This window comes from Cebidichthys violaceus, unplaced genomic scaffold (genome assembly GCF_023349555.1).
Source record: "Cebidichthys violaceus isolate CVI_PGR_0920_01 unplaced genomic scaffold, fCebVio1.0.p SCAF_35, whole genome shotgun sequence".
NCBI lineage: Eukaryota > Metazoa > Chordata > Actinopteri > Perciformes > Stichaeidae > Cebidichthys > Cebidichthys violaceus.
The window spans coordinates 1,708,936-1,722,004 of record NW_027176539.1 but is presented as its reverse complement, the minus strand read 5'-3'; the positions used below and the strand labels follow the sequence as shown (position 1 = coordinate 1,722,004).

Here is a 13,069-nt window from a genome sequence, read left to right as displayed (position 1 = left end):
TTCTTATTAATAATAATAATAGATGGACATTTTATGATGCACAATTCTGGCCGTTATACTAGAAAATCGTCAAAACACCCCATAGAATAATAAAATACAATAAGTGACATCTGAACTGTTTGGTAGAGGTCTATATTGAAAAAATGTTGTGGTTGATAAAATAAAGCAAAAATTGTTATCATTGCTGAAAGGACAAAAAAAATGCAAAGACAAACTGTTTCCAGTGATATTTTCCAGTGTAGTTTATTAATATAAGTCAGGGTATGGTAATACAATGGAATATCATAGTCTAGTGAGTAGTAAAAAGTTTGAGGTAAAGCATGAAAAAAAAGAAAAGTCATAAAAAAGTCATAGTATAGCATGTCGAGAAAAAGGCATTGTATAGTATGCTGAGAAAAGGTAATAAAAGGTAATAAAAGTCACAGTATAGCTTTTATATCAGGAACAACACCGGGCCCAGGACTGACCCATGAAGATCACTACCGGGATCCTGCAAGACAAAGAGGAGACAGCAAGACAAAAGACAAAGTGACACCTAGTGGAGTGTAGGACTTGTGACAATAGTAAGTCATAAAAAGTCATAGTATAGTAAGTCCAAAAAAGTCATGGCACAGTATTACAGAATAAGTCATAAAAGAGTGATAGTACATAATGTCGGAAAAACTTAAAAGTCATATTCTAGCATGTCTAAAAAAAGTCATAGTAAAGTATGTCGAAAAAAGTCATAGTATAGCATGTCGAAAAAAGTCAGAGTATAGCATGTCGAAAAAAGTCATAGTATAGCATGTCGAAAAAAAATCATAGTATAGCATGTCGAAAAAAAGTCATAGTATAGCATGTCGAAAAAAAATCATAGTATAGTATGTTGATAAAAGTCATATTATAGCGTGTTGAAAAAAGTCATAGTATAGTATGTTGATAAAAGTCATAGTATAGTATGTTGAAAAAAAGTCATAGTATAGCATGTTGAAAAAAAATCATAGTATAGTATGTTGAAACAATCATAGTATAGTATATTGATAAAAGTCATAGTAAAGTATGTCGAAAAAAGTCATAGTATAGTATGTCGAAAAAAGTCATAGTATAGCATGTCGAAAAAAGTCATAGTAAAGCATGTCGAAAAAAGTCATAGTATAGCATGTCGAAAAAAGTCATAGTATAGTATGTCGAAAAAAGTCATAGTATAGCATGTTATAAAAAGTCATAGTATAGTAGGTCGAAAAAAGTCATAGTATAGCATGTCAAAAAAAGTCATAGTATAGCATGTCGAAAAAAGTCATAGTATAGTATGTTGATAAAAGTCATAGTATAGTATGTCATAAAAAGTCATAGTATAGTATGTTGAAACAGTCATAGTATAGTATGTTGATAAAAGTCATATTATAGTATGTTGATAAAAGTCATAGTATAGTATGTTGAAAAAAGTCATAGTATAGTATGTTGAAAAAAAGTCATAGTATAGCATGTCAAAAACAGTCATAGTGTAGCATGTCGAAAAAAGTCATAGTATAGTATGTCATAAAAAGTCATAGTATAGTATGTCGAAAAGAGTCATAGTAAAGCATGTCGAAAAAAGTCATAGTATAGCATGTCAAAAACAGTCATAGTGTAGCATGTCGAAAAAAGTCATAGTATAGTGTGTCATAAAAAGTCATAGTATAGTATGTCGAAAAGAGTCATAGTAAAGCATGTCGAAAAAAGTCATAGTATAGCATGTCGAAAAAAGTCATAGTATAGCATGTCGAAAAAAGTCATAGTATAGCATGTCAAAAAAGTCATAGTATAGCATGTCATAAAAAAGTCATAGTATAGTATGTCATAAAAAGTCATAGTATAGTATGTCGAAAAAAGTCATAGTATAGCATGTCGAAAAAAGTCATAGTATAGTATGTCATAAAAAGTCATAGTATAGTATGTCATAAAAAGTCATAGTATAGCATGTTATAAAAAGTCATAGTATAGTATGTCATAAAAAGTCATAGTATAGTATGTCGAAAAAAGTCATAGTATAGCATGTCGAAAAAAGTCATAGTATAGTATGTTATAAAAAGTCATAGTATAGTATGTCATAAAAAGTCATAGTATAGCATGTTATAAAAAGTCATAGTATAGTATGTCATAAAAAGTCATAGTATAGTATGTCGAAAAAAGTCATAGTATAGCATGTCGAAAAAAGTCATAGTATAGCATGTTATAAAAAGTCATAGTATAACATGTCGAAAAAAGTCATAGTATAGCATGTTATAAAAAGTCATAGTATGTCATAAAAAGTCATAGTATAGCATGTCGAAAAAAGTCATAGTATAGTATGTTGAAAAAAAGTCATAGTATAGCATGTCAAAAAAAGTCATAGTATAACATGTCAAAAAAAGTCATAGTATAGTATGTCATAAAAAGTCATAGTATAGCATGTCGAAAAAAGTCATAGTATAGTATGTCGAAAAAAGTCATAGTATAGTGTGTCATAAAAAGTCATAGTATAATATGTCGAAAAGAGTCATAGTAAAGCATGTCGAAAAAAGTCATAGTATAGCATGTCGAAAAAAGTCATAGTATAGCATGTCAAAAAAGTCATAGTATAGCATGTCATAAAAAAGTCATAGTATAGTATGTCATAAAAAGTCATAGTATAGTATGTCGAAAAAAGTCATAGTATAGCATGTCGAAAAAAGTCATAGTATAGTATGTCATAAAAAGTCATAGTATAGTATGTCGAAAAAAGTCATAGTATAGCATGTTATAAAAAGTCATAGTATAGTATGTCATAAAAAGTCATAGTATAGTATATCGAAAAAAGTCATAGTATAGCATGTCGAAAAAAGTCATAGTATAGTATGTCATAAAAAGTCATAGTATAGTATGTCATAAAAAGTCATAGTATAGCATGTTATAAAAAGTCATAGTATAGTATGTCGAAAAAAGTCATAGTATAGTATGTCATAAAAAGTCATAGTATAGCATGTCGAAAAAAGTCATAGTATAGTATGTCATAAAAAGTCATAGTATAGCATGTCATAAAAAGTCATAGTATAGCATGTCAAAAAAAGTCATAGTAAAGCATGTCAAAAACAGTCATAGTGTAGCATGTCGAAAAAAGTCATAGTATAGTATGTCATAAAAAGTCATAGTATAGTATGTCGAAAAGAGTCATAGTAAAGCATGTCGAAAAAAGTCATAGTATAGCATGTCGAAAAAAGTCATAGTATAGCATGTCGAAAAAAGTCATAGTATAGCATGTCGAAAAAAGTCATAGTATAGCATGTCAAAAAAGTCATAGTATAGCATGTCATAAAAAAGTCATAGTATAGCATGTCATAAAAAAGTCATAGTATAGTATGTCATAAAAAGTCATAGTATAGTATGTCATAAAAAGTCATAGTATAGCATGTCGAAAAGAGTCATAGTAAAGCATGTCGAAAAGAGTCATAGTAAAGCATGTCGAAAAAAGTCATAGTATAGCATGTTGAAAAAAGTCATAGTATAGCATGTTGAAAAAAGTCATAGTATAGCATGTCAAAAAAGTCATAGTATAGCATGTCAAAAAAGTCATAGTATAGCATGTCATAAAAAAGTCATAGTATAGCATGTCGAAAAAAGTCATAGTAAAGCATGTCGAAAAAAGTCATAGTATAGCATGTCGAAAAAAGTCATAGTATAGCATGTCGAAAAAAGTCATAGTATAGCGTGTCGAAAAAAGTCATAGTGTAGTATGTCGAAAAAAAGTCATAGTATAGTATATTGATAAAAGTCATAGTATAGTATGTTGAAAAAATTCATAATAAAGCATGTCGAAAAAAGTCCAAACAAACCAATACATTAAAAAGTCATAGTAGTAAAAACGTCATAGTATTGTAAGTCATAAAACATTCTTTGTATAACGAGTCATAAAAAGTCATACTATAGCACATAAAAAGTCACAATTCAGTACAGTCTCTCACAAGAAGTCCTGGTTCTGTCTGGTATAAGTCTGTTAAGTGAACAATAGCCCCTCCTCCTCCCATTGAACGTCTTCCTCAGCTTCTCTCTGACTTCCGAACAGTGACGAGTGAACCGGTTCTTCTTTTTTTAAGTAACCTGGTTCGTTTCGTTCACGGCTCAGTGAGGCGCCTGAACCAGAGTTCTGGGTTAGCGGCTCTTGGGTTCTTTATCGCACAGCTGAGTACCCATCAACCAGACGAGAGATTTATACTAGTCTGTCTGTTTCTCTCGTTCCTCTTTAAGAGTCGTTCAAAAAGAACGATTCGTTAGCGACTCAACACTCACAACTCGCAAAGTGAGTTAGCAGAGCAGCTAAGTTTCTATCAAGCAGGTGAGACTACTGTCAGAAGACATCTGCAGAGTCATTAACACAGGTAAACTCTGAACTATGTACTATTAAAGTCATTGTGTTTACAAAAATAAATATATATTTACATTTTAACGGTCGCTGACTATAAGGACCGTGACCTGAAACTACAGTAACAGTTCTCTAAGTGACGCTAACTGACGCCAAGTTAACTTTAGCTAACGATGGCAGCTAGCTAGCTAATCTGTGCAGTTGTTATAGCTTCTGCTCGCTAACGTTAACGGGTAATAACAGCCGGCGTCAGCTTAGGAAACACTTCGCGAAGGTGACTTTGAAGACTCCTCGTCTGTCAGTAGCTGCTCATAATTCATTCATAATGCAGCACTGTGTTTTTTTTTTTAAAGTCTGCAAACTTTGAGATTAAGCTACTTTTAATTAGCCGTGTCACTAATGAGTATTAAAGGGATGGGATGCGCACGTCTGCGTAAGTATGCGCAAGTTCGTGCAGGGTACACTGTGTCCTGCACTGATTCTACCTGTGTATTACACTGATTCTACCGGTGTATTACACTGATTCTACCGGTGTATTACACTGATTCTACCTGTGTATCACACTGATTCTACCGGTGTATTACACTGATTCTACCTGTGTATCACACTGATTCTACCTGTGTATTACACTGATTCTACCGGTGTATTACACTGATTCTACCTGTGTATCACACTGATTCTACCTGTGTATTACACTGATTCTACCGGTGTATTACACTGATTCTACCTGTGTATCACACTGATTCTACCTGTGTATTACACTGATTCTACCGGTGTATTACACTGATTCTACCTGTGTATCACACTGATTCTACCTGTGTATTACACTGATTCTACCGGTGTATTACACTGATTCTACCTGTGTATCACACTGATTCTACCTGTGTGTCACACTGATTCTACCGGTGTATTACACTGATTCTACCTGTGTATCACACTGATTCTACCTGTGTATCACACTGATTCTACCTGTGTATTACACTGATTCTACCTGTGTATCACACTGATTCTACCTGTGTATTACACTGATTCTACCTGTGTATCACACTGATTCTACCGGTGTATTACACTGATTCTACCTGTGTATTACACTGATTCTACCTGTGTATCACACTGATTCTACCTGTGTATCACACTGATTCTACCTGTGTATCACACTGATTCTACCTGTGTATCACACTGATTCTACCTGTGTATCACACTGATTCTACCGGTGTATTACACTGATTCTACCTGTGTATCACACTGATTCTACCTGTGTATCACACTGATTCTACCGGTGTATTACACTGATTCTACCGGTGTATTACACTGATTCTACCTGTGTATTACACTGATTCTACCTGTGTATCACACTGATTCTACCTGTGTATCACACTGATTCTACCTGTGTATCACACTGATTCTACCGGTGTATTACACTGATTCTACCGGTGTATTACACTGATTCTACCTGTGTATCACACTGATTCTACCTGTGTATCACACTGATTCTACCTGTGTATCACACTGATTCTACCTGTGTATCACACTGATTCTACCTGTGTATTACACTGATTCTACCTGTGTATCACACTGATTCTACCTGTGTATTACACTGATTCTACCTGTGTATCACACTGATTCTACCTGTGTATTACACTGATTCTACCTGTGTATCACACTGATTCTACCTGTGTATCACACTGATTCTACCTGTGTATTACACTGATTCTACCTGTGTATCACACTGATTCTACCTGTGTATTACACTGATTCTACCTGTGTATTACACTGATTCTACCTGTGTATTACACTGATTCTACCTGTGTATCACACTGATTCTACCTGTGTATTACACTGATTCTACCGGTGTATTACACTGATTCTACCTGTGTATCACACTGATTCTACCGGTGTATTACACTGATTCTACCTGTGTATCACACTGATTCTACCTGTGTATCACACTGATTCTACCGGTGTATTACACTGATTCTACCTGTGTATCACACTGATTCTACCTGTGTATTACACTGATTCTACCGGTGTATTACACTGATTCTACCTGTGTATCACACTGATTCTACCTGTGTATTACACTGATTCTACCGGTGTATTACACTGATTCTACCTGTGTATCACACTGATTCTACCTGTGTATTACACTGATTCTACCGGTGTATCACACTGATTCTACCTGTGTATCACACTGATTCTACCTGTGTATCACACTGATTCTACCTGTGTATTACACTGATTCTACCTGTGTATCACACTGATTCTACCTGTGTATTACACTGATTCTACCTGTGTATCACACTGATTCTACCGGTGTATTACACTGATTCTACCTGTGTATTACACTGATTCTACCGGTGTATCACACTGATTCTACCTGTGTATCACACTGATTCTACCTGTGTATCACACTGATTCTACCTGTGTATCACACTGATTCTACCTGTGTATTACACTGATTCTACCTGTGTATCACACTGATTCTACCTGTGTATCACACTGATTCTACCTGTGTATCACACTGATTCTACCTGTGTATCACACTGATTCTACCTGTGTATCACACTGATTCTACCGGTGTATTACACTGATTCTACCTGTGTATCACACTGATTCTACCTGTGTATCACACTGATTCTACCTGTGTATCACACTGATTCTACCGGTGTATCACACTGATTCTACCGGTGTATTACACTGATTCTACCTGTGTATTACACTGATTCTACCTGTGTATCACACTGATTCTACCTGTGTATCACACTGATTCTACCGGTGTATTACACTGATTCTACCTGTGTATTACACTGATTCTACCTGTGTATCACACTGATTCTACCTGTGTATCACACTGATTCTACCTGTGTATCACACTGATTCTACCTGTGTATCACACTGATTCTACCTGTGTATCACACTGATTCTACCTGTGTATTACACTGATTCTACCTGTGTATCACACTGATTCTACCGGTGTATTGTACTGATTTGGGGACGTTAGATAACAAGAGGTGTCACTGTAGTTCTTATCTAAAGGTGGATGAGTACACTCAGGTTCAGTCCGCATACAAACACGTGACTGGAGTATGAACACTCAGTCACATTCTTACCCAGTTTGTTTACTTTAAAGTCGCATGTTGTCACTTCCTGTTCTTCACCATATTGATTCTGTTTTTGCAGAGAGATTCTGGAGTGGAGCATCAGGTGTCCTCCATTACTGGCCCCGGGACGGTGCTGTTGTTTTTTTCTTTTTCTTTTTGTTGTGGAGACTCCAGTGGAGTCCAGACTGGAGAAGAGAGACGACATGTCCACTGACGGGGAGCCCACGGTCACAGTGAAGCTGCTGCAGCTGCTGCTGCTCTCCACCTACTGGGGAATGCAGATTTGGGTCACCTTCATTTCAAGTTGGTACACACACACACATATACACACACACACACACACACACACACACACACACACACACACACACACACACACACACACACACACACACACACACACACACACATATACACACACACACACACACACACACACACACACACACACAACAAAGTTAGAAACACAAGGTACACGGCATGTATCAAGCATTTGGATTGATGTGTGGGTCTGAAATCGTAGAGAAGATTCCGATGATCACGGTGGGATTAAGTCATATTCTAAAACAGGAATACTTCACATCTCGTCGTCCAAATATGACTTCATTCAGGTAATCATTAGCATTTCAGGTGTTCGTTAGCACCAATGAGTTGTTGTGTTTTTCTGCTCAGGCTTCGTGATGGACAACCACCTGAACAGACACACCTACGGGTTCATCCAGAGTCGCCTCGTCCCGTTTTACCTCCACCTGGGTTCAGCCTGTGCCTTCTTCAACCTCACCATCTACGCCGTGTATCACCCCAGCGACATGCTGGACGACAGAGAGGCCTTCCAGGTGAGTCGTCCTGTCCCCCAGAACGTCTCGGAACATTCCCGTTAATCTCACGACTCTCCCTCCTCCTCCACCAGATCTTCATCTTCTTCGTGTCGGTGACGGTCGCGGCCGTCAACGCCCAGTGGTTCGGCCAGATGACGTCCGAGATCATGGCGGACATGCACCTCATCGAGCAGGCGTGCGGTCTGGGTCAGGACATCGGGCTGTCGTCGAACCGCGAGGCCTACGCCAAGCTGTGCGAGACGGACGTCAAATACCGACACCTGAGCGGCCGCCTGTGGCTGTACAGGCTGCTGTCGTCCCTCTGCAACCTCTGCTGCATCGGCTGCAACTTCTACAGCCTCTGCTACATGGCGGAGAACCTCGGCACGCTGTAAACCGACACACGGCGGCCCAACTGAAAAACAAACAGTCACTCCCTTTAAAACTCTTTAACACCAAAGCAGTAAGTTATATATTTAATACGTTCTCACTCTGCTTTCTCTCTGCTTTAATGAAAGGATTCAGCCGCCATGCTTTTTTATTTTGGGGCCGGTTTTGAGACAACCGAGGTCATTAAAGCTGCTTTTCTCTCTCAGTGCCTGCAGTAACTGACGCCTCACCTTTCACCCAGTGTGGCTGAGGGTTGATGTTTCACCCACTGCCTGTAGGAGAGGGAACCTAAACATGAGGGATGTTCAATAATAATAATAACTAAAAACTCTACATGCAGTACGGGAGTCACTACGGCAATAAATAGCAACAATGTTACCTTCAATGTAAGCTAAATAGTAACGCACGTGTTAGTGAGGGAGCTGCTCAGTCCGGCTCGTCCTGTTTGGGAGCAGTTCAGAACACTTTGTTCAGTCACAGGTTTGTCCGCCTCACCTGAGCAGTGAACTGTTCGTTAATCATCTGTCTTCAGTGCTGCTGGTGTGAAACCCAACGGTTCAAACGCTTCTCCACTCAACAAGAAAGAACGAATCGTGAAGCAGGTTTTTCACTAATATGACCTCCATTACCGCCACGTCTTTGAATATTTACAAAGTTCTTGAATTCCTCCAGTGTGTTCTCAAAGTGGCTGGAATAAAAGCCAAATACTTTGAGTTGTACTTCTGCTGGTTTTGTTCTGTGTTCTCAGGTTGTTGTTTGAGTCAGTCTGAATATCTGTTCACGGTTTGTTTTAGAGTGTGAACCTCTCTGTGCTGTGATCCGTGTCGGCTGTATTAAACATGTGCATTACACCAAAGCTTAAGAAAAGTGCATGAACAGCTGAGTGTCTGTTTGTTCAGTGATGAAGGTCTTTATGTGACAAACTCAATGCAAAGTTCCTCGTTTTTAAACGTCTGCTCGTCCGTTTTACCGCGTCGGCTCGGCCGGTAGAAATTAATAACAAAATGAAACTGAATGCGAATCATCTGACAGTGTTCTGCTTGACTGCCGTGTACTTTCAGAGGATTGTACACGACGTTTAGGATATTTCTGCTCGTGTCTTCATGGGTTTGTGTAATACTGGATGTCAGTGGTTGGTTGTGGGTTTGTGTCAAAGATTGTTCTGACTTTTCTTTTTGTATTAAAACTTGTTCCAAGTATCGTGCTTCAGCTTCTCCACATGTTTATGTAGATTCATTTGTCATATTTGCTCAGAGGAAACCACCTGAACTCATTCTACTGATGGTATCTGTGCAGCGACACATTTAGATGTTGAATTTTGGACTTTTAGCTTTGAGTCTTTTACATATTCTGGGAGACAGACGGTAGAGAACGTGAAGCCCTTCATAGCATACTGTGTGTGTGTGTGTGTGTGTGTGTGTGTGTGTAGGTTTATTTAATAGTTTATTAATTTAATAGAATGTTTGAATTTGATCAAATATGCTTGTTTTATGTACGAGTCTTGCACCTTTAAATTACTAATAGATTAATTGCACAGAGGCCGCCACTAGAGGGCGCTGTGAGCTTCCACATTTAAACAAAGCTGCTGTCAGTAAAGGAAGTGAACAGCGGAATGTTGAAGAGCAATAAGAGCCGTTCATATTCCAAGACCAACAAGAACGATCACTTTCAGAGCGACGTTTAGTCGTCTTCTACTTTATTGCATATTTGTACCGTATTCTGTCACTTGTAAAGTACTCGGTGTTATATTTTTATTATACATGTAGATGGTCGGGGTCACACCGCCATGAACTCACATATGAAAATAATTTAAATAAAAAGAATGAAGACATATTCTGAAGAACATAAAACACAATAATTCTCTTAAAGAAAATAAAGACGTAGTTATAAAATATGAATAGAGTCACTCAAGTTGGATATTACAGGATTGGATAAAATAGTATTTTAAAATGAAAACCTGAACAAAACTAAAACAAAGCGTCGTGTAAATAGAAGTTTTTTTTAATGTAAAAATACATCGTTGTTACAAATCCATGTTTACTGTGTTTAAGATGAAGCATCAACGAGTCAAAGCACTCCACCTACAACATGAACATTAGTCTATAATAAATATAAAATGATGCAGATAAAAATGTAAAAAGATCTCTCTCGTATCCGACTATTAAACGTTTTTAGAAAAACACGTGTATCTCTTGTAATACTTTAAAAAAAAACAACAACCTGAAATGTACAACAATCTCAATCTCAACGGATGTAACAGGAGGTGAGTATTCAGTTCTCCTGAGGAGCTCCTCAGGTAAAAGTGCGATAACATTGTGTCAAGAAAAGAATCTAAACAAAACGAATAGATCTCCTTTAAGAGCTGCACACAGAGAACCAGCTACAGCCCAACAAACATCTGGAATACTGACGGAGCCAAATGTAAAGCGGAATCTTGAAATGATCTCCCAAAAAAAGAAAGAAAGAAGGAGGCGGCGACGTTTATTTAAAGCCACAATCCTCTTTGGTTGTTTGAAGGACGAGGTCAGATCACCGTCTGTAACGAGCTCATCACAGTGTATCCACAAAGAAATAAATGTACTAAAAGAGTGAAACCAGGACAGTGTCAGTGCATCTCACTGTGCTCAGAAGGCATCCAACGTTACATTCCTTGTAAACAGAAAAGGCAATAAAAAAAATCTAAATAAGGATTGTGCCTTTAAAATAACCAATAGTTAATAGTCCCATGATTCGTGGGTACAAAGCTGATTCTTAAAGGGACAGTTCAGACGTTCTGTAGTGTGTCAGTGTGAGGTTCTCCTCCACAGTCACTGTTCTACTGCAGTACATGAGTTCATAGAAGCAGACAGGAGAACAAAGTGATGTTCTGCTGTGGACGTGTTCTAGACTCCTAAAAGAACCTCTATCTGGTACCGAGTCTGTGTTGTTGAGAGACTTCAGTGGATCTGAATGAACTCTTTAAAACACTAAAGTCACTTCAGACAGTCTGAACTATCCCTTTAAGTAACTGATGTTTCCAGCTGTTTCCTCCCGTCTGCAGGAAGCATGACATCGTCTCTCATGTCAGTAACTCTTGTAACATAAATAATATTGTTCCACGTTTCCCTTCTTCTCGATGCTCACACGTACAGTATCAAAATACAAATATAGATTTAAAAAAAAAGAAGAGAAAACACGATCTAAAAACCTACCCACAATCCCTCTGGAGGAGAGTGACGGTGACGTCATCACACGCCGTCGCCGCTAAAATACTGCATAAATACAAGTCGTACTAAAAATAGAGTTTTGTCGTTCAACAGCATAAAAATAGAATCCAGTGTGTCTCATACGACCACCTTGCCCTTGATGTCCAGCTTGGTGTTCTCACTGGTTTTGGTGGACTGCTCCTCTGTGAGGGTGATGTAGGAGTAAACCAGGCTACCCGCGATGCTGCAACGACACACAGAAACCATGAGGGGGGAGGAGACAGAGGAGACAGAAACCATGAGGGAGGAGACAGAAACAAGACAGAAACCATGAGAGAGGAGACAGAAACCATGAGGGAGGAGACAGAGGAGACAGAAACCATGAGGGAGGAGACAGAAACAAGACAGAAACCATGAGAGAGGAGACAGAAACCATGAGGGAGGAGACAGAGGAGACAGAAACCATGACAGAAACAATGAGGGAGGAGACAGAAACCATGAGGGAGGAGACAGAGGAGACAGAAACCATGACAGAAACAATGAGGGAGGAGACAGAAACCATGAGGGAGGAGACAGAGGAGACAGAAACCATGACAGAAACAATGAGGGAGGAGACAGAAACCATGAGGAAGGAGACAGAGGAGACAGAAACCATGAGGGAGGAGACAGAGGAGACAGAAACCATGAGGGAGGAGACAGAAACCATGAGGGAGGAGACAGAGGAGACAGAAACCATGAGGGAGGAGACAGAGGAGACAGAAACCATGAGGGAGGAGACAGAAACCATGAGGGAGGAGACAGAGGAGACAGACACCATGAGGGAGGAGACAGAAACCATGAGGGAGGAGACAGAGGAGACAGAAACCAGAGGGAGGAGACAGAAACCATGAGGGAGGAGACAGAAACAAGACAGAAACCATGAGGGAGGAGACAGAAACCATGAGGGAGGAGGAGACAGAAACCATGAGGGAGGAGACAGAAACCATGAGGGAGGAGACAGAAACAAGACAGAAACCATGAGGGAGGAGACAGAAACGAGACAGAAACCATGAGGGAGGAGGAGACAGAAACCATGAGGGAGGAGACAGAAACAAGACAGAAACCATGAGGGAGGAGACAGAAACAAGACAGAAACCATGAGGGAGGAGACAGAAACCATGAGGGAGGAGGAGACAGAAACCATGAGGGAGGAGACAGAAACCATGAGGGAGGAGGAGACAGAAACCATGAGGGAGGAGA

The 13,069-nt window shown here is 38.8% G+C and overlaps 2 protein-coding genes across 3 annotated transcripts in view; one reads left to right on the top strand and one right to left on the bottom strand.

Moving 5' to 3' along the window:
* Nucleotides 1–4,113: 4,113 nt before the first annotated feature.
* On the top strand, nt 4,114–9,849 carry si:ch211-121a2.4 (transmembrane protein 205). 2 transcript variants are annotated; one of them, XM_068725494.1, is made up of 4 exons: nt 4,114–4,352; nt 7,517–7,740; nt 8,110–8,273; nt 8,348–9,849. In XM_068725494.1, exons 2-4 carry the CDS (start codon nt 7,641–7,643, stop codon nt 8,648–8,650), a joined length of 567 nt encoding a protein of 188 aa, XP_068581595.1. In that variant the 5' UTR covers nt 4,114–4,352; nt 7,517–7,640; the 3' UTR covers nt 8,651–9,849. The 2 variants fall into 2 exon arrangements, with proteins under 2 accessions (XP_068581595.1, XP_068581594.1); XM_068725493.1 differs by lacking the exon at nt 4,114–4,352 and adding an exon at nt 4,695–4,769.
* Nucleotides 9,850–10,630: 781 nt separating this feature from the next.
* LOC137883834 (nucleotide sugar transporter SLC35D2-like) overlaps nt 10,631–13,069 on the bottom strand; it is a 9,216-nt gene continuing 6,777 nt past the window's right edge. Inside the window, exon 12 of the mRNA XM_068725490.1 lies at nt 10,631–12,074. Within this exon, the coding sequence (XP_068581591.1) occupies nt 11,969–12,074 (106 nt within the window). The 3' untranslated portion in view covers nt 10,631–11,968. The remainder of the gene's footprint in view (nt 12,075–13,069) is intronic.

What these genes read in the sequence shown, in the direction of transcription:
- si:ch211-121a2.4 (XM_068725493.1), top strand. An exon ending in TTGGGTCACCTTCATTTCAA is followed by an intron (nt 7,741 to 8,109) that starts GTTGGTACACAC and finishes TTTTCTGCTCAG; the next exon opens with GCTTCGTGATGGACAACCAC. An exon ending in ACGACAGAGAGGCCTTCCAG is followed by an intron (nt 8,274 to 8,347) that starts GTGAGTCGTCCT and finishes CTCCTCCACCAG; the next exon opens with ATCTTCATCTTCTTCGTGTC.